General features: G+C 39.1%; 1 protein-coding gene across 3 annotated transcripts in view; it reads left to right on the forward strand.

Moving 5' to 3' along the window:
- Positions 1-22,368, forward strand: part of MACROD2 (mono-ADP ribosylhydrolase 2) — an 851,353-nt gene that overhangs the window by 168,034 nt on the left and 660,951 nt on the right. For all 3 annotated transcript variants that reach the window (XM_059840665.1, XM_059840666.1, XM_059840664.1), the window contains exon 4: positions 16,185-16,214. In XM_059840665.1, the coding sequence (XP_059696648.1) occupies positions 16,185-16,214 (30 nt within the window). The remainder of the gene's footprint in view (positions 1-16,184; positions 16,215-22,368) is intronic.

The following is a 22,368-nucleotide window of genomic DNA, read 5'->3' on the forward strand; positions in this document are numbered from 1 at the left end:
TCCCCAGTAAAAGCACTGCAGTTCTCTCTTGTAGTGGGGCTGCTGGGCTGGGCTGGGCTGGGCTGCTCCTGGCCAGGGTCCTGGGGACAGAGACCCGTGGAAGTTGGCTGACAGCATGAATAACTGGCTGGAGGGGGGAGGTCAAAGCAGCTGATAACTGGGCCTTCTAGTACTTTCCAACAGTAACTGCAGGAGGTATTAATTTTGTCTGTCAAAACAGACTAAAGATGTACTTAGGCACTGAAGATTATTCATTTAAATTATGAAAAGGCTGAAGTTACAGTGATGGATGTTTTGGAGGATGCAAGAGGGGTCTTAGTTCTATTTAAATCTGAATTCACTCTGGAGCTGTTGTAATATCCCTTACCATGAAAAGTGGAATTGCTGAGCTGCAAGATTTGTTTTCTGAAGCTATGCTTAGGACTTATCTGGCCTTCTGCTTCAATGGCATTTCTCAGATTAGGGCATTTAATCTTTTTAAGCCTGGCTGTTTAGTCAGTGGTGACCCTTGTTGCAATTGTGGCATGAGAGCTTTCCACGCAGCTCTGAGCTTTGGCTGGGTCCCATGGGAGCTTTGTAGGTTAGGTGAAAGGGACTCAGACCTCCAAAAGGACATCCTCTAGAATGCATTTCCTCGAGGAAATGCAGGTTAAGTGCATTTATTCTTCTCAAAGATGCTTTGGGCCCACCAGTAGGTGAATTTGTCTTTATGAAAGGCTGTTTTGTGCACCAGACATTATACACTTCAGATCTCAGCTTCAATGAAATGGCAGTGATAGACTTGACATTAATATCCTGTAAATTAACGTGGACTGTTTCAATTCCAATTCAGCTTCTTTTTCTTCATTTTAAAGAGCTATCTTAGATGCCTCAAGCAAATACAATTTTATTCTTTTTAAGATTAATTTTTAGCAAGTAATGGTGGAACACATCATGCAGTTGCCTCTTTAGCAGTTGTCTGGTCCTGCCATGTGAGATGCAGTTTGTGTGGAGTCTTTGTCAGTTTGTTACAGGAAAGGGAGCCATGCTGAGGGATCCCTTTCACAACTGATTTTTGTGCTGTTTCTTGTGGGAGCTGTTGCAGCTTTTATAAACATAGCTCTTTAAAAAAGCTTCATAAAGGTGTACTTAAAATGAATAATGGGAATTTAAAGTATAGCTACATTGGTGTATCTTCTGGGAGAAAAAAAGGAGGCAGAGTTTTTGCAAATCTTACTTTATGGTCTTGCTTTTGTGTGCTTTCTTGTGGTTGTTTCTTGGCTGGTATTTTGTGTGTGTGTGTGTGTGTGTGTTTCTTTGTCTTTTTTTTTTTACGTGCTGTGTTTTTGTGTGCTTCTTATTTCTCCTCTGTTCCTCTCTTCCTCTGTTTTCTAACTGCTGATCTTGCAGAGGAAAACCAAATTTTATAATGAATGGGGCAGAAAATAGCCATCAACTAATAGGGAGTTACTGCTAGTAGATCCACATTTCTGGAATATTGAAGTTCTTTCCCCATTTTATTCACTGCATATTTAATGTGTGCTTCAAAAGTCAGAACCTTCAGGAATTTCAAGTTATTTCTCTGTAGCTTTCCACATCTTCTAAGAGAAGAAAGTCTAGGAAAAACTTGGGAAGGGGTTTTGTAAAATACCCTCTCAGCTGATTGGGATAAAACAATTGGCAGTGTGTAAGGATATACGCAGACATCTTATCTCAGTTTAGAACTTGGTTTGAACTTTGATTGAGATTTATTGTTCTTTTAGATATGCTTGATCCCATTACAGCCCTTAAAATGTTCAAGGCCAGGCATTTTTGAACAAAAGTAGTGAATAAGTGACTTGCATTTAACATAAGTATGAGGCTTCTCCACTCCAGGAGTTCCTATCTCAGCCTTGATTAGGTAGCCCCGCCAGGAGGGCCCTGTAGACTCAGACAAAGGCTTGGTGTGTGTTTGCTCAGAGAGATACTGCTGCTTTCTGCACATCTCTACAAACTAAGGGACTTTTAAAGGCTTCATGGCTACAGACATCTTGGCACAGAAGGGGACTTTGTGAAAAGCACATCTGCTGTCTTGCAGCAATGTGGCCTTTTTTATAAGAGATATGACATATTTCTCTGGGAACATGCATGGTTTGCCTATTGGGAAGGTCTGTATAGTTCACCTTGCCATGTTTCTGAGCATATTCCAGGATGCTTATGAATACTTCTGTGGTATTCTGTCCACCCTCTGGCTCCCCCCAGTCTCCATTAGTAAAAGATCATGCACATAATTAGTTAAAAACTTGTCTTGGTTTAACGAGTTCCTTTTTTGGAGGAGGATTGCATTTTTTGTGGTGAGACAGAATTTCTCTTTTCTGCAGTGCACATGGCAAAATGCAAGGCTGGCTGATTGGTGAATTCAGCAAAAATAAAATAACTTGTTCCAATATTTTAGTCTTTAAAATGCCACTGTCTGTCTTACTAGCACCAATCCTTGATTTATGGCAGTTCTGCTTGCGCAGTGTCTTCTAGTAAGAGTCCCCAGCCTGCTCCTAGCCCTTCCTTGCACAGATTAGATGGCTGTGCAGTATTAGTAGAATGTAAACTAGCAGTTTAAATGAGATTACTGGGATTAGTCGTCTGGATGGAGAAGATTTAAAGTGGCCTTGGCTGAGGTCCTTAGAATTGGGAAGTAGACAGCAAAGCCATAATGGACAAAAGGAGAAATGAGAAACGGGAAATAGATACAATGTAAGAATGGAATTGCTTTATGGTTTGGGTATTTCAGAAGAAATAAAGGCATTATATTGCCTTTCATTGCTCTGATCAGCATGGAGGTTTTCTTGTGGCAAGAGGTAAGAGAAACATACCATGAAATAATTTATTTTTAAATACAGGGTTTCATAGCAGTAAGAAATAGTTTTGCTGTGGAAATCAAGTGAAGGAAATGTACTTTCTCTCTAAATGTATCTATATAGCTCCATGTGTGTCCAAAAGACTTGCTTAAGACACCTTTCATCTCACTATTTTTATATTACAGCAAAAAGACTTTTATATAGGCCCAAAGAACTGAGTAGGAAATACAGATTAATACTCAGTGGATCCACACAAGTCCTGTATAATCCAGGTGTTGCAATATTGAAGTAATAAACTCTCCCCACAACTTCACATCTTGGAAGTAGTCTGTGCTGAGTTTTATTCTTGGCTTGTAGCTTGCTATTTCCACCTCCTCAGTCTGATAGCTGTTGTCTAAGGAATATTGGAATTTGTCTTTATTTTTGGTCATTTCCTCTCTCTCATGTGCAGCATCAAAGTCACCCAGTTCTCTTCTGCTACCAAGTGTAGCTTTTCTCCTTTGTTCTAGTGTAAGAATTAAGGGGTTTTTTTTCATTGTAATTTTCAGTAATTAAACTGATTAAAATTAAACTGGTGGGGAAACTGCATTTGATTACACAGGCAATACAGAGGAGGTAAAACTCATCTAACTAGGTTCCTTTCCAGCCTTTAGGCTTTTAATAGCTAAGTTAATTTCCTAGAGGAGTATGGGCTGATTGAAGGAAAAAACTATAATCATTAATTGCAGTAGATTTAATTTGTTTTAAGTATAAAGAAAAGACTGCCTGAGACACTGGGGGAAGAACAGAGCCATGCTCCAGTGCAGTTCCTTATTCCAGCCAGATCACTGTGGATTTTGCTGCCTCTAACATACTCTGGTAACATTTTGGGACATATTGGTAGGAATGATATCAGCATTACTAGAGATAAATTGTCAGGACATCTTTTCCTGCAAATAATGACCACAAGCTTGTGCTGGGTATTTGGTCATGTGGGCTCTGAACTGCATTCTCCCTACCTGATGCTTTGGGCACAGCAGATCCTCTCTAGCTCCACTGAGCCATCTCTTTGCTGATGTGCATATAGAATGTGTGATTGATGTAGCTGCTTTTCAAGAGAAAACAGAATTTTCTATATTCACTAAAGTTTGGGGGGTTTTATTGTCACATAAGTTATTTCTCCCTGATGGTTAGAGCATGTGACTGGTGTTCTGGGGCCTCTCTCTATTAATTGCCACTAGAAAAGTAATTTTATATAGAGCTATAAAAGATGATTCATCATTTTCTTTTCTGAACAGCTATAAAAACATACTTTACCTGCCTCACAGATGTGCTCATGTGTAGCATAAGATGCCTGTGATATCCTTTGACATTACTGGTCTCTGTATTCATATAAACAACGTTTGTACTTTGCCTAATTTTGCCTTTGTTTTCTTAGTACATTTTTCAGAATTACTCAGCTGCCTCATAAATCACTCTAGCATTATTAGAATAGTGAAATGAAGTGTTTGCTCTGCACAGATTAGATTATAGCATCCTTGTTTATATTTCCTAGACATGGAATAGACCACTGGGAGTTACATGCTAATCCTGGATTCAAATGGTCTATGTGAAAGCTTGGAGCTTCTTAAGATCTTTATTTTTCCTTGAGGTAAAGTATAGAAGGAAAAATAACTCATTAAAATATCATCTCATTGACAGCAAGACATTAGAAAGTTGCTCTAGATGGACTGTATATATTGCAGCATTTTGGAGAAAAGTGATTCAACTTGCACCAGCGTGGTTTTTGAACCAATGTTCATCCCAGCGGGGTTTTTGAGCTACATGTATTTGTCTTCCTTTTTGCCTTACAGAAAGATTGGTAAACCAAAAGCATAGAAGTCCTTATTTCAGCAGCACTTTGAAAGTGCTCAGTAACAGCACAAAAAAGGAGCAGCAGACTTTGAAGTGATTAATCAGCTTTCCCCAATTTATCTTTGGTTTATTTATCTGTAGAAATTGTTTGTAGGATTTTTCCCTCTTGTTCTCAGTCCTAAGCTCTGATTCACAAGCCACAGTCCTTTTTATTGAAACTCTTAAGTGAGAATACTTTGTAGGCTATACAAAATACCTTCTGATTGAGTTGTGGCCCAGGCAAAGGGCAGATGTTTTCTATTCCTTGTTTTATGTGCTGATATTACTCTTGAATTAGTGGGCAAACTGTGACTAGAAGCAATGAAAAATAAAAGTAGCAAAAATAGCAAGTATGAGCAGTTCTTGCGGTTTGGGGCAGCGGTTATGTCTGAAAAGATTTGTGGTGGAAATGCTTGTGGTGATGGTGGTAAATTAACCACAAGCATCTTGGCCACCAGAGGGTGAATTTATATCATCTGTCTTGGGTTCACAAAACACAGATGTCCCACATTGCCACTGGACAGTGCCTGCCTGTCATCATCAGCTCTGGAGGGAAATCAGTCTTCCACACGTGTTCTGCATCCAGAAGTCTTGGCTCATGTAGACCATGGAAATATGTTGCCTAACTGGGAATCACCCTACATGACAAGGTGACATGTGTCCTGCTTGATACAGGCAACATTTCCATATCTAAATTGACCAGTGGAATTAGCAGGAAGGACATGAAATTCTAAGGATGACCCACTGGTGCCTATATGATGAAGTTATTGATTAGGAGTTGCAGCTTGATGGTTATTTTTCTGTCTGCACGGCATTATCAGTGTTGACAGTGCAACATCCTGCCCTCCTGTTGTGCTTCACAGAAAATGAAAGCTCCTTGTCCAGCATAACCTCAGTAAATTTTTCATCAAAGCCTTAATGCTGCTTCTGCCAGATACTACCTGCTGGAATGCATCACTTTATAACAAAGTTGCCTGTTTACTGCAAATTTTTGGGTAATGGCTTTAATCTGCCTTATCTTTAAGAGAGGGATCTTAAGAGTTTAACAAATCAGCTCATTGCTTTATTACTCAGGCAGCCATAGGGAGCACAGGGGGCAGGTACACAGGTGATGGCCAGGGGAATGGGGTGCAGGGCACTGTTTGCTAGGGAAATAACCACACAGCACAGCTCAATCTGATGGTGGTTGGGATAAATCACAAACCGTGAGCATCTGCAGCTAGGAAAGATTAGAAAACCTCCACAAGCTGACAGGAACAAAGCATTGTCCCACACAATCTAAAATCTGTCAGTGCCAGGGATTTCATCTGGGCTCTTGGCTCTGTCATGCCTTTGAAAATATCTTCAGGCCTTCCCATCATTTTGATTATTTGTGATCTTCCTTTTCTTTAAAGTTCCTGAATAGAGTTTTTAGAGTTTTCAGGGAATGTGAAAATACTAAGCTAACAGTATTTTTTTTCAAACTTCAGTTTATGTTTCTCCATTTTAAGATGTGTCATGGACTGTAGGTTCCAAGAGCAGTAAAATGGAGAGGATGATCGATCTGACTAAGCTGACTTACTTTTATCATAAAAGGGGAAGTTTCTGATGTCTCTGATAGAGTAAGTTGATGGCTACACTTTATTCTTACTGTCTTTTATGGTCTTCTCCAGATTTTTTTTTTTAGGCTATGGCTTTTTGAAACAGACAGTTAAGAGAAAGTATGGATAGTATATTTGACAGCAGTATAAAGAAATGTTTGGGACAATACTATTAGAGGCAGTGTATGATGTCCAGTCCATATTTTACCATAATCCATTATTTCTGGTTTGACTGAAATACTGAGGTTAGTAAGTTCCACTTTCCCTTACAAAGGAACACATGACTGTCTTTATACAAATATTTAGCCCTATAGGAACAGTTTGGGCTTATGTTTGAAAACAACACCCCCACGACTTTAAAATACATAACCAGATCCTCTGTTTCTTCTGTAATGTGGCTCCCACAGACCACAGTAGGAGCTGCTTCTAATTTCAGGCTATATAAAGAAAGGATCATTAGAGAGGTGATGCAACATGATCATGTGCAGAGCATGTTACACTCACCCAGTTGGACACATTTTAAAGTCAACTTCAGTGCTTTGCAGGCTCTTGAGCTCCTACAAGTCTGCGCTAGTTGCTTGCAGGAGCTTGTAATTCATTGTCAAAATCTTCCTTCCAGGCTGCTCTTGCAAAAACAGTGCAATAACAGCTTGCCTTCCTCTAACTTGGAGGCAAAAGTTGCAAGTAAAGTCTTGTCTGTGTAGCTGAAAAAAACCAAACCATACCAAACCAAAACACCAGGGCTGTTTCTGTTTTGTAGGACATCAGGTGTGTCTTTTTTCTTGGTTTTTTTTTTTTTAACTGAATTGTTCATGAGTGTTACTACCCTAAGAAAAAAGAGTGGTGTGGACATGTTCTACTTTTGACTTGAAAATACACCCACTGAGGTCTCCCTGCAGCTGGAGCCATGACCACCCTTGCTTGGCTTGCCTGTGAATTAAACAGGGACAGTGTGGGATGTGCCTGCACCACAGGGAAACTCTTCCTGCTGGTTGCCCCATGGAAAAATGGCAGGACAAGGCCCCAGGCAGCTTCTTTCCAGCAGTGGTCTTTGATTTCATGACAAATTAGGGTTTTTAAAAGTGATTTGAAGCCTGAATATTGAATATTAATGTTTCAGGACTGAAATATGTTAGTTTTTCTTACCTTTTGTTTTCATTTTCAGAGAGTAACTGTTGCTTCAATACAGCTTTTTGCAGTCTGACATTTTCCTTGGAGAAGTTAAATATTAGGCAGTTTCTTTGTAGCAAAATATTGAAATGAAACCTAGTTTCATTTATATATAGCTACACCATAAGTACCATAGCTATGTTTTAAAAATAGAAGAAAAAGGTCATAAGATACAGGTAGACTTTGGTAGGTTCAGAGCTGGCTGTAATTTTGAAAAGACAAAAGCAACAAAAGCTTGAAGAACTTCAGTCTGATTTTTTTCCCCCTGTTTTCCAGATAATGTATTCTAGTTCCTTTGGGATACTGGAAAGATGCCTGAGTTTTATAAATTTCACTAATTATTTTGCAACAATTATTACCAAAACTGTTTTCTAATTGTGCTAGTAGAACCTTGGACCACATCTTACTTTATTTTGCATAGGCTTTTAAATATTGATAATGATTCTACTTAAATGGATTAATTATATACTGCAGCACTTTGATTCCCTTTAATGTTACATTTACAAACCACACAGATGGCCTAAACTGTGTAATGAAGAATGGGTTTTAGTAGACCTGAATATTTTTGTCCTCATTATTCTGTGCTGAAGGAAGTTCCTGTTGCTTTACATTTCTAGCTCAGCTAGATTGTTAAATACCTTAATGATCTAGAAGGCAACTTTTAAGTGGCTGAGCAAATCACAAACTGATGCACAAAATGGATCAAATCTTAATTAATCTCTTTCCCTTTATCATCTTGTAGTGCATGTGACAATTTATCACCCTGTTTTAGAATTAAACTGTTCCTGGTTTGGGCTTTTCTGATGTTTCCCAAAATGAGAGGAACAGGGAAAATGAGCATGGTTTCTGCAGAGGGGCACACACAAAACATGGCCATGGATCTTTCTGGGTAAATGAGCAGGGAAAATGAGCATGGTTTCTGCAGAGGGGCACACACAAAACATGGCCATGGATCTTTCTGTGCTCACCAGCCACTTTTAGCCTTTTCTGACTCCTTCCCTGCAAGCTGCAGGTTCTGATTCAACAAGTCTGTCGTCTTCTCCCTCCCAAGGATGACATCAGCCTCATCAAACAGGTTCTTCTAACTGTCCTTCTGGAGGCACTGGCAGGAAACCTTCTCCTTCTTCATTGCTTTCTTTCTTTTCTTTTGAAACAGATGGTCCTGTCTAGCTGAAATTATTACCACTGGATGGGTGTGAGAAGTATGAATTTCATTGGTAGGAAAGTGTGAACTGCTGTTTTTGCAAAAATTTCACCTGGAAGTGCTTTGTGTGTTTGTGTTTGGGAGCATTCTTAAAAAACAAGTTCATTTGGTTTTTGGGATATTCTTTTAAGTTACATTTTTTTGTTGTGGTTGTCTGACTTTCCCACCAAGAAGCAATTTTGATGGAGTCCTCAGGCTACTGCAAAGTTTAGGCTTCTTGTAAAGCTGCAGCCTAAACTTCAGTCCATATGGAAGTTTATACAGCAGCATTTAGGAAGTACTCTGGGCCAAGCACCTTCTCTCATGTATTTTTCTCAGGATGTGTTAGTCAACTTCAATTTCTGTTAATTTTCTTTCACCCTGCATTAAAGCAATTACTGTATTTCACTGTATGGTAAAAAACCTGTCATTCTGCTCCCTCTGCTTTGAAGTTATGCCTCCAATTAGGCCAAGTTGAAGATGTTATCCTGATAGCTGTGTGCTCATTTCTGTCCCATGCTGCTGTCTGCTGCCTTACCTGCCTTGGGTCTTTGGTGGATTTGGTGGCTTTTTTTCAGTCCTCATATCAGATTTCAGAGATGCTTTGCATAGGACTGATTAAGCTTAATGGATGTAATATATAACTCTTAAAAATAACCTTCTTGCATAAATGCATATCATGTATTGAGTTGGTAATGTATTAGAAGAAGAAAAATAACTGAGACCTTATGACAGTTATTGTTTCCTTATTGAATTCAGAATGTTGTGAAGGCAATTTCCTTGACAGGATCAACTCCAGAGTACTTACCAGTACGCTGATTATTTTTTTTCCCCTTAATCTACCTCTGACATACCTTTTACAAGCTTGAAATTAGAGACAATGACTGCTTTATTTGCAAAGATAGCAAACCTTAGTTTAAAAACATCTGTTCTCTGTACAGAATTTGTGGGTGAGGAGGAGAATATCACAGGTTGTGACAAGTGAGCCACACAGCCATTTTATTGGTTCCAAATAAAAAGCCTGTGCTTCTAATTGCACAAAGTCTTCCATTAGGTTTTTTTTTTTTTTTTAATCTTTAACTTGTACTATGCAGTTTCCACATCTAAAAAAAGGTAAGACATGGAAAACTCAATTCCTTCTGTAGTATCCCACATCACCTGTTTTGCTAAAACTAAGATGATGGAAACTTCATGAGCTGAATTGTTTGGTCATGCTTCTAGGGATCTTGGCTTTTTAGAAAGAGAGCTTGAAGTTGGTACTTCCTATTATGAATAAAATGAGACTGGATAAATGTTTGTGTCCATTTACAGAGGGGTTTTATGGGGAGAGAAGGAGATTTTTTAGGAATGAAGCTGTAGTCCTTTGAGTGTGTTTTTAGAGTATGATGTGCTCTCGATCACACATTAAAATAAGCAAACCTGGAGAGGAGCAACTTGTTTGTAGAAATCTTCTAGAAATTGTATTCTGGAGCTGTTTCTGGGGTATGGTTACCTAAGGGTTTTAAGTCAATCTTATTAGGCCACTTAAGTGTTTTAAGTCAATCTTCTTTGGCCACTTAGACCACTTAGCCCCAGTGGTTTTCTGATATCCAGTAGTCTCTGCTTTGCATCATTAGCCACTGACATAACCTTGCCAATCTGGCCCAGTCTGTTGTTATAATGTTATTTTACCTCTCTAGGCTTGTGTGGCTTTATATGCAGGGAAGCATTTTAAAGAGAGTGGTGACTGTGTTTTATTTACTATACCTGCTGCAAAATGCCTTCATGATCTGTGAGCCCGAAGCTTTTTACTTAAGGCATCCAAACACATCTCTTGCTAAAAATGTTTGGATGTACAAGGTGCAGCTGTTATCTCACTCCTCTTTGTTCTCTCTGGTTTCCTGAGAGAAGATGAAACGAAATGCAGTGACAGGTAAGGATGTCTCACAAAACATGTAGAAGAAATGTAGCTTCCCATTCCATAAATTACTGTTACTCTGCTCACCAGCTGCCTCTTATGATGTTTTATTGATGAATAAAAATGGTGTCTGCGGCAATAGAATGTCTTGCATCTTACAATACTGGCAGTTATAAAGTTGTCTCCTTGAATAAATTTCACAATTAGAAAGTATTGACAAAAATATTCAATCTTTTTTACATCAAAATAAGCTCAAACATCTGCTGCCAAAGTCAGACAATATCAACTAATCTTTTAGAGTTATATTTTTATTATACTGACAGATGCATGGCTGCATGACATAGATGTCAATTTAAGTTACTAGTGCCATTAATACTTGACAAAGACATGCTCCCAGAAGAATTTATGTTCTTAAATTGTTGTCAGATGAGTATGTGCCAACAAAAAGTAAACAGTTATTCAGCCGTGTTGTTAACAAAGCTAAAAGTGTGTTATCTCCAGAGATATCACAAAAATTGCTATTCACATCTTTCCTATTCTCTAAATTCCTCAGAATTGACAGCAGAAAAAATAATTCTGTGCCTGCAATTGCCTGTTCAGCCTACCCATCCATACATCCTCCTTCACTGTTTTCATGTTCTGGCTAGCTATGTAGGAAGATTTTCAGTTTTGTTCGAGGTGAACTTCTTCAGCATTCAATTGCTTTCCTCAAAATTTCAAACAATCTTACGGTTTGGCAAGAATGTTGTTGTAAAGAGAGCAGTGAGGAAAATATTAATACCACACCAGAGTTTCTGATCTGCTTTTTCAGTCAAAAAACTGCTGGAAAGTGATACAACATTGTCAGAGGATGGATTGTAGGAGAACAGAGATAGTGCTGAAGTTAATCTCACCCCTGAGAAGTTGCACCTGTGCTAATTACCAAAGAGTAGGAACAGCCCTGCCCTTAATAGGGCACAGCTGTGTCCAATAAGGCCTGCCCTTAATAGGGCACAGCTGTGTCCAGTCAGGATGGGTGTTTGGAGTGGGTTAGCTGATGGAGAGGAGGGCTGGAGTTTGTTGGCTGGGCTGTGAGGGGCAGTAAGGGTGAGGTGGTCGTCCAAGGGATGGGATGGAGCCAGCTGGCCATGCAGAAAGAAGAGAAAAGGAGTCAGTGTTGTGAGAAGCTGCTTGTGGGAACTCACAGAGAGAAGGTATGAAAGTTTTACAGTAAGATGATAAACTGATGGTGACAGTCAGATTGGTGCCAAGCACTGACACCAAAAATTGGTGGCCTGTATGGGGATGAGTCTCAACACAACATAACTCTTTAGGAAGGCTGAGATTTAAAACACTGATGTCCAGTTGTTGTTTGTCAAATGTGCTGGTGTATTCTTTATAAAAATTTGTCCATTTTGGTAACCTGAGCTTTCATTGTGGGTATTCCAGCATGAGCAACTAAGCTTACTTTAAATTCTTTCCTTCCAGGTTTTTTGTTTTCTTTACTTTTTCCCCTTCTCTTCCCCACACTAGTTTTTGGAAAGGATTTTGTTTCTTAAATCAAGAGTTGAATTCCCAGGGTAAAGCAGACTAGTGTTCTGGGTTTCTTTAGCAGGGTGTCCTGATGCTTTAAAAAGCATGTTTATCTAGTCCATTGAGGTTTTAAGTAACTTGAAATACTGAATTTCTGGTTGAATCTGGGGCTATAAACATCTCATTAAGAGCTAAATCGTTATCCTTAGTGATTAGGTGCTGTTTTTTCGTTGAAGTGGGTTTTATTTTGGAGTGGCTTTTTTCTTAGGGATGAGGCTGAACTTTGTAGAAACACTTTTTCTGCTAATGGCTCTAATGTCCCTATTAAAAAGAAACCCAGACCTAAAGGGCTGAAATCCATCTTAACACTTCTAGATGTGTTTCTGCTCACTGTGCTGAGGCAGACTATGAAGATGAGATCTGTCTCTCCGAATGCAGCATTCAAGTCTCCTTTTGAAGCAGTGGTGATGCACAGTATCTCTAGAGCTGTAATTTGTGTCATTGTGAAGCCACTATTTTAAGGACACCACAGGAACTGATCCCCAGATGTGGTGCTCTTTTTTTTTTACTTTTTTAAAAAAAGTTGAAGCCTATGTTACTGGTATAAGCAAAAGATATTTAAAATTAGATGAACTCTCACCTCTGCTGCCCCTTTAGGGCCGTTGCTAATGATGTCTCGGGTGGGGCTCTATCAACGTGTGTTGTATTTCAGCCTGGCACAGCAGTCTGCTGGCTGCCTGACCACTCTGTGTATATATTAAAATAATATTTCAAGTTTCTATTGTGAGTAGATTTTCAGAGTTAATGCCCAGGAATCTGTTGTGGACTGTAGTTTTTCAGGAGGCAATTTCAGAGAGGTTGGGCAGGTCACTTTGAAAGGGTGATATGGGGAATGAAATGAGGTGCAAGAAGCCTTTATACACATTTATTTGGACCCCTCTTACTCTTGTTTGCTTTCTTTTATTGTTCTTTGCCTTGGTAACTTGGTAGCAATTTAGTCTTCCTGTTTCCTCTCACCCCAAGTCTCCTGTGACTTGAGAATCTTGTGCAGCTCTGGAAAAGAGAAATAAAAACAAGGGGCTAGCCAAGATGGATTTACAATCTGCAGTCGTACAATCATAGAGTGGTTTGACTTGGAAGGGACCTTAGAGACCATCTCATTCCAGCTGCCCTGCTGTGGGCAGGTATCCTGGGGTGACACCTTCCACTCAATCAGGTTGCTCAGAGCCCTGTCCAGTCCTGCCGGATGGGACATCCAGGGCCTCTCAGGGCACATGGTGATATCAAGGTGTTCTACCTAAGGCTGGGCGTGCCCTGAGTGAGAGGAGTTGCAGGTGTAACCTGTGGGGCAGTTTGGGCTCTGTCGAATTTGGAGGTTGAAAGCTTCCTGGGACCTTCTGCTGTTTGCTCATACAGCTACCTATAGTTGAACCTCTACAGCAGGAGCAGTTTCCAAAGGGTTTTTCCAAGACTTGATGGTTTGGGAGCACTGACGGACAAAATGCAGCTGCAGATAAACACAGAGGGACTGAGAGGAGAGGCCGTGCTTGCTCCAACATAATATGATGTGATTGCAGCCATGGGGATGTGCTGACCTCTGTGTGGGAGAAGATTCATTAGGTGCTAAGTGACAAATCACTTCTGTAGTGGTAAGACTTTCCCAAATATGCAAAGAAATGTGTGTTTTATTGAACCTTTCAGGAAGCGTCTGAAAAATCTGAAAATAAAAGTTCTTGCTTTTTGACACATTATCTTTCTAGAAAAGAAACTGTAAATATAAGTCAGTCTTGTTCTTTCCTGGAATCATAGGGAGATGGTTTGTTTTTGCTTCTATTATGCAAGCAAAATTAAAAAATAAAGAGTCCCTGTGAATTATTACTGCATTTTCAATAGCTGAAATAGATGCACTGCAGCCAAAAACCCATTTGAACTGTTTTTACTGTTTCTATAGAGAAGTGTGTGGTGCTGACTTAATCAGTTGTTATTCAGAAGTTTTTGGAAAATATTGGAAAGATGAACATTGTCAGGAAAACTTAATGAGAGAAACATAATTCTCTGAGAAGCCATCGAATGAAAGTTTGCAATGGGGATGTTGGCTGGGTATCCAAAGAAACTTTTTTAGCAGTGGAAACTTTGGTAACAGGTTTTAGCTGTGTGTCTCAAGTTATTGGAACATAATAGCTGGAATCCAAGAACGTGACTCATGTGAGGATTAGAATAGTTTAATTGTAGGTGTATTCTGCAGTGCCAAAAAAATAAGCTGGAATAGCAGGCAGTAGATGACACTTTGTTCCTTTTACTTTCTTCTGATAAGAACTCTCCTGATTTCTATAGCAGATAAGTACTTTTTACTGCAGGGAAAGTGAGGTTACCTGTTACAGGAGGTCTTCAGAAGCAGCTGTAGAAATACATGAGGCTGGTTTTATTTGTTTCTTTGTTTAATAGTGAATTTCAGTCAGGGCAAGAATTAGGTAAATATGGCAAGATTTAGTTCTTTGCAACATGTCTGCACACATTTATTATTGCCATCATTACATCTTTGTCAAAGGCAATATGTGCATGGCAGAATTTGCTCTCTGCTAGCACTTTAGAGAGGATAGGCAAGAGATGTTCATCATTTGCAGATAATTTTGTTGCTGTTTTTTAAAGTTTTCCATTTTGTGCCTGTTTCTCCAAACTTCTTCTGTCTCCAAACAAGCACTTCTTTGAAAATGGCTCCAAATTACTTGCTTTCAGAACAAAGGATTTTTTTGTCCTATTTTCCTTCGTGTAATGTTCCAGGGTACTAGAACCAGACTTGGATGAGGAAAAGGCATGAGAACATCTCTCTAGGTCTTGGTTTTCATGATTCCTCAGTGACAGTGGGACAGCTAATCCTAGGATGAGTAACTAGCTTAGTTAATTAGTTTGCTTTGATTTGACATGGTCAGCTATGTTGGATATAGAACTGCACTTTTTTTTCTTCAAAGAACATTGCATTTTGACTAATGTTGAAGTACTTCTAGAGTAATGTAGAGGTACTTTGAAGCATGGATCTTGGCTGTGGTGGAAAATCTGGCTTTCTGATGAGGGCAGTTTTACTGCAGTGTCAGGGGAAGCTGGCTGCAAATGTTTGAGGTGAAAACGGATGTTAAGTCCAAGGTGTTTGTAGAATATCTGATGAAGAAGAAAACAAAGATAATTGTCAATTTTATGTAAAAATCTTAAGGAAGTGATTAAAAAAACCCAACAGCAAGGAAATTTGCTGTTTTCAGACTTCTTTTGAAGAGACAGAGGAAAGTGACATAAACAATAACATATAGAAAATACCTAATTTATTCTGTGTCTCTTACTATATACCCTTGTCCTGGAGCAGGACATGGTTTGAGGTATCTGTTCTTTACTCATCAGAAATACCTGTGTCTCTCCTTTATGCTCTTACTTTGTTATAAATATATTCTGACACAACAAGGATTTGTTTCCCACACATCTAAAGGACAGGTTTAGAAGCTTAGGCATTCCTTCTGTTTCTGCCTAGGCACTGAAAGGAAAATATTTGGCATGCCTCCAATTGTGCTAGCTTAATTTGAAGGACCATCTTGTATCACCATGCTCTGAAAATTGCTTTTCATAAGTGACTTATCAAGTTCTGGCCTGGGTAGCTGGATGGTTACAGTGCTGAGTCAATTAAGCCTGCTGAGGGAAATCCCAGCTCAATTGCACAAACCCTTTTACATCAATGGAGCCAGGGTTTCTCATCATCATCCCCAAAGGTCCCATGGCACAGAAAACAAGGAGAGATAATCAGAAGTTGCATCAAAGTCTATTTAAGTTTCTCTACAATGGAAATTTTAAATTAATTTGGTAATCACAAAGGAATACAGTTTATAGAATTATAAATGCAGGATTGTAATTTCATAACCTATTCAATGCATTAGCTTTAGTAATTGTATTATTGTTTTATTTATTAGCTTGCATTTTCAAAGATGCTGCAAAGGTAAAGATGGTGATTGCAATTTACAATAAGTGATTGTTTTTGTATTAAGTGTTTTCGGGTAAGGGAAGAGTAACAAAGTTACTGAAACAATGGACAATCTCCTGTGAAACATCTTCTGTTTTGGTTCCATGTGTACTTAGGAAGCTCAATGCTAATAATTCCCTTTTTCTTTTTCTTACAGCTAATTCCAGCCTTCTTGGAGGTGGAGGAGGTGAGTCTTTGCATAATGCTTAATTCACTTCCAAACAAACATGAAATATATGCTGGACCAATGCAGAGGTTAGTTGGTTATAAAAGAATATAAGTTCAGAAGTTGGAAATATAATTTTATTAGTTGGAAAAATTCACCAAAGTCCATAATCTTTCCTATCATCAAGAGGTAAGGTTTGCAACTGCTGCTGAATTTGGTTTCAGCTCTGGATCAAAGTAGGGGCTGAGATGTATATGAGGCTGACTGAAACATAAAGGAACTGCTGAACTGCCTTATGCTGTGTTGTGTTTTTAAGTATTTAAGTTTTTTTATTTACCCCAGGGGAATCTCAAATGTATGATTAAGCAATTATTTTTACAGAAATGTGGAAATAATAAAATACAGTAAAATGTAATTTTTGTAAATGAGTGTGGCTTTATCTTTGTACTTTTTTGGTTTTTTCTTAAATTATATTATGGTTTAAACTTGGTTGCTTACCTTACTCTGCTTGCCAGGATAGTCAAGTAGATATCAATACAGATCTTTGGTGCAAGTCAGAAACACTTGGAACGTGTCTGCTGCTAAGGCAGGGATGCTCAAGTAGCTATCATTGGATTGCTTCCAAATACATGGATGCTGGTTTGTTTTAGTAGGTTGATGCTATTTTACTTTTGGTATTTCTGTAGTACTGTGGCTGTAAAATCTACATGAGTGGTAACAATTCAGGAAAGATGAACCCATAAAGAGCTTTATCTCCATTTCAGTGACTTCCCCTGCCACCCAGAGGGAAGTGAGAGAGCTCAGTTCTGCAAATTTCACAGCGCAGGAGCAATACAGGCAGCAACTAATGCTCCTTCCTGGTGGGAGTTAAAAAAACTCTGTGATCAGAGATTACATATGTAAGGGTAAAGGAAAGGGCTCTGTAAAAAGACAGGAGATCTCTGTTGCTTGTGAGGCTGCAGGCTAAGTTGTCAAAGCTTTTGTTTTAACTGAACAGGCAGCTCTTATTTTGGACTATGTAAAGGTGCTTGACAACTAAATAAAATCATCTAAATAAAACCATTCACGTTCCTCAGCTGTGTGTCTGGACATTAAAGTACAGGGCAGCCTCACCTGTTAATCCTGTTGGATTAATCTGTTTCTTTTGATTTGAGTTAGTTGTTTGCAGTATACCAAATTTTTCTTTGTTTAAAAGATAATCCTTCAGGAGGTAATCCTTTGCTAGCTGTTCCTGTTTTTGCAGAGCTGTTCCTGTACCTCCCCTCCAGCACTTGCTCCCAGCTGGTAACATTGAAAAAAAAAATATAAATCAATGCAAATGTTCAAATTCTAATCAGGTTCCCAGAGCACTGCTGCTGCTGAAAGGATTTGGCTATTAACTTTCCGTGTTATTTATTCAGCTGGACTGTACTTCAGAAGTTGATGTCTGTTCAGTGTGGCCCTTGATAATGTGGCTTTCCCTCTGCAGCAGATGGGATGAGCCTGTGCTGGGGGTCAAATTAGGATTTTCCATGTATTTTATGTGTTAAAAGTGGCAATTAAAAAGCTGTTCTCTCCCCTCGTGGCAGGCTGAGATGATGGCAGCCCAAGGTGCTGCTGCCCCTCCCTCCCTCCTCCTGACCTGACATCCTTTGGGGCATTTAGTGCCATTTGAAGAAATCAGTGCCTTTGGGGTTATGGGGAAGCTGCTGTGGCAGGTTGGGTTTGGGCACGCAGTGGGTTCCTCCAGGCACGAGCTGCTGCAGCCCCCATGGCCAGAACCCCAATCCCACATCCTTAGATCTCTGGTGGAAGGATAGCCATGTACCCTCTTGCTTGTGGTGCATGAAAAATACCAAATCTGACAGTTTTATGGTTTAGAGGGGGACTGCACATGGCTGAGGGGCTGCAGGTGTGGAGGTGCCACCCACCACCCATGGGTGGAGCAGCTGATGTCCTCGGAGCACACTGGCTTGGGGTTTCCAAATTTTGTGAATTAAAATCCTGAGAGTTTCATTGCCAAAGTATTTGAGATTTTGGACAGATGCCACAGGGGGTGTGTTTTGAGAAAAGTGTGCTCAGACTGCAGGCCAGACCCTGCCCAGGGGTACACAAAATGAAGGCAGCCCTGGCCAGCCACCCACCTGCCAGAGGCAGATGGAGCCTGGAGCCCCTGGCTTTTGGAAAAATGGCTTGGTACTCTCCACAGGCATGTTTCTCTAGAAGAAATTGTTTGATTCCCAGTGGAATGGTTGTGCATTTTAAATTCTGGGTGTATTTTTTTTCTTTTATCCAGAAGAAAGTGACGGTAGCACACTGTGTGAAATATTGATAGTGAATTATTAAAACTTTATTATATAGGTAAACACCAAAGCCTTCTTTTGATTGCAGATGCTGAATATTTATGATAATGCATAATACCAGTGTAGTTTCTCCAATAATGGGATTCAGATCTCCTTGGTAGTGCTTGTTAATTTAATCTCTCTGTCACTGCTGGAGGTATGAATACTTGTCTTAGTTTTCCTGATGAAGAAAACTGGAAATTTCCGCTTGTCCAAGCTTATGCAACAGGCGTTGTGATTTTGAGCTGCTCTGTGTTTGAAATCTTTTCAGAACTAAACACAAATTAATTGGAAAGAGTTATTTGCACATCCTGATCAAATGTTTGCAAATCACTTTGCCTGGATGTTAAAACCACTTTCTTGAAGAGACCTGCCAAGAAACCCAATGGGCAACGCTGTGGGTGAACATGGTGCACTTACTTGCAAGTTCAGGGGCTGGTGGGTTTGGGTGGCTGCTAATCTTCCATGTGTCACCTCAGAGCCACATCAGGGCATCCCTGTACTTTGATTTCCCAGAGCTGGAGCAATGGTTTGTTCTTGCATTTCCCATTTGAATGCTGTCTGTTCGTTTTCATGACCGTTTGGAATGAAGAGATAAAAGCAAAAAAGATACAAGAAACAATTTTTCACAGAACTGTTAATCATAAAATCAAGAAACCCACAATGGGTTCTTTAGTTAAATATAGATGTTGAAGGTTTTTTCCTGCTTTTCAAATAACTCTGAAGTTTCCAGGATTTCATTATGAGTTTGGTGAGTGAGCCTTTTTTCTTTTTCATTCTTTACTGTTTTTAATAATTGATTTTTAATTAGGAGGCATATTTCACTTTCAGGTCTAGATTTATCACACATTCAGCATCTCACTGCAAATAAGTTGCATGGAGCATTATAACTTATTTGTGCATCATGTATTATTTGTCCCATTATGTTCAACACTGCAAAGATGAAAAATTATTAAGAAAATTGCCTGCATTTGGAGGAAGTGAACAAAAACTTGGTATTTTGAGGAAAAAATAAGCTCTTTTAAAAATGTCTTAGAGTTTGACTTCAGAAATCAAAGTGCCCTATTTTGCATGGCAGTCTTTTTTCTTTACAGTCTTACGTTTGTATCAAGGAATTAAAGCATATGATTTCATGTATTTTATTCAAGCAAAGTGTGCAAGAGCTGAGGTTTGTCCTCCCTTATGGCTTTGGGTAGTCTGTGGGGATTTTTTTGGGTATTGTGCTCTGCTGTTCCCACCTGGTATTCAGTTATTTTCCTCATGGTTCATTTTTCCTGTACTTGATTTGCCGACTGTAATCATGTTCTAGTTGCCTGCTGATTTCTGCATTGGCTTGATTTCGTTGACCTTAAATTGAGGGTGTATTTAATTTTGGATTTTTTTTTTACTTCCATAAGATTTTGTTGCCTATGCTAGAAGTTGGGAAGGAGACATCACCTTTTAGTGTGTCCTGTTATGAAGATATTTTCTTTCAGCTCTGTACTTAAAACTGGTAGTTTTGTCTTTCCAAGCTCAGAGAGAGGACAGGTTATATTTGCAGTCTCTTAAAAGCATCATTTGGACCCAGTTTAAGTTGGTTGCCCCAGAAGATCTGTCCACTTTTCTGTTTCTCTCCATCTCTCTCTTTTTATTTTTTGGCCAGTGTAATTAATTTCTTTCCTAGGGCTTTTACAAGCATGGAAAAAAATTAATTCCCATGTTGCCATAAGAATTTTAGCATATCTTAAAATGTAGTCCAGACCTACCCGTCTGCCCTGCCAAAATACAGTTTGTAGGCACAGTTTTAAGCAATTCTTATGGCATGGGGAACTTGTGTTCATGGTCACAGCAGGGAACTGGGTTTCTCTGTGCTACATTGCATAGACCCCATCTTGAACTTGGGATTTGCTGCTTTTATGTCATGTTATAATAGTGACACAAGAAAGGGTTTTCTCTCGAAAGAAATTAGCAGACTGAGTTTTATCCTGGACTTGTGTCCCTTCAAATGTGTCAACTGCAGTTTGCCAGCCACCCTGTCTATTTTTCAATTAATTGTGAGCTACTGAGCTAAAAAATCCAGTGATTATCCAGTCAGTAGTGTCAGGAAGGAAGAGCTGACACAAATATCTTGACATCCTTCCCGTTAGCCAGGGATAAATTTTTATTCTCACAGCTGTGTCTTAGGTACATTACTGGCCATGTCCAGCCATCTTCTGATAGTTAAAGCTCTACCAAAAAAAGAATCAACCCAAGAAAGGAGGTTTTGCACTTTCTTAATAGTAACTTGACATCAGTTTACTGAATGGATATTAATGACACTGAGAAGTGAAAGTTGTACAAGAGAAAACTGGAGGCAGGAATGAGAAGTTGCAGAGCACCCTGTAGCAATATATATGACAGCAGGAGTCTTTAAATACCAGACTTGCCCTGCACTCTCCCATTCAAAATGTGGAACAGGAAGAAGACAAGCCTGTTTTGTCCTAAGCCAGGACTAGATGCTGTCTGTTTTGGATTTCACAGGGCTTGGGTTTGATATTTACATAATTTAAATGCAAGAGAATCAGGGGTTTAAATCCAAAGTTCAAATTTGTGCATGACGTGGGCATAACATGAAATGCATCTTCTGAGAGGGAGAGGAAAGAGTTTGGGAAAGGAGCACTGAGAGAATTCTTTCATCAAGAAAATAAGCATTATTATTTGGTATTTTTTTATGTCAGTCTGTTGGCATGTTCTTGTATCATGCCCAAAGCATTTGTCAGATTGGGGTGTGCTCACAACAAATGGCTCCATGGAACAAACATGCTTCATCTGGGATTTCAGCTACCTTCAAAAGCTTTGTACACTGCATTGTCATAGCCTAGGTATGTAGATAATGGCTATGAAGGCACAAAGATTTTCCTGGTAAATAATGACCATGAGGAGAACTGATAATTTAAGGCAAATGGCCATTTGCCTTTGTTGCTAATTAATCCCTTTTTGCTAGAAGATTGCTGCTACAATTCTGTAGGGTTGTTAAAGTGTTTTATCTCCTTTTACTATATGCATGCTGTTCTTTTTCATCTCTGTAAATAGAGTGGGTTTGGGAAGGCTGTATCCACAAGTTCCCCCACTGTGACAGTGCATCAGCCAATTAAAATGTTAATATTTATGTATTTTTTTTCTGCACCTCTTTGATAGTTCCATTGGTAGGCCAGTAGCTCAGGGTGGACTGTAACCCTTTCAAGGTGTTTGGTTCAGCCCAAAATCTTGTTATTCATGAGCTTTTTGTTGTACCAGATCAAAGCAAATAGATTTCTCAGTAATTTAACATCTTTTATAGAATTTATTCAAACTTACTTTGCAAGCAGAGTCTTTCTTTACAGGTCAGTTATTCTCTCCCTCCCTCCCTCTCTCTTTCCTTCATTCTTTCATCTGTGTATATTTGTTTAGTTTTGGCTTTTGCCTTCTGTTATTGCAGTGGAGTTTTAGTTGAGCTTTAAATGAAAATTAGTGGATTTTCTCATTTCGTAGTGCATTGAGGGATGTAATGATGAAAGCTCAATAAATAAATAAGCACAGTTTATTTTGAAGGACCCTTAACATAAACTGCTGTGGCTGTATTTAAAATGTGTGCTCTACTCCAGTTTCTTTTTTGTTTTTGTTAAAATATGATATATATTTTGCTCTTTGGCTAAATAGGGTGCCAGCTTCCTTTCTCCAGTCTTTTTATACAATCTTATGGGTAATAATCATAAACAGGAAGTCTCTGGATTGATTTTAAGTATTTCTCAGTTGTTGCTTAATTGTATCCTGCTAATTACTCTTTCCAAGCAGTAAGTTAAAATAAATAAATAACTTTTATTTATAGGAATTGATACAGATATATGATCAGTTGG

The sequence above is a fragment of the Haemorhous mexicanus genome, chromosome 3 (assembly GCF_027477595.1).
Source record: "Haemorhous mexicanus isolate bHaeMex1 chromosome 3, bHaeMex1.pri, whole genome shotgun sequence".
Lineage (NCBI taxonomy): Eukaryota > Metazoa > Chordata > Aves > Passeriformes > Fringillidae > Haemorhous > Haemorhous mexicanus.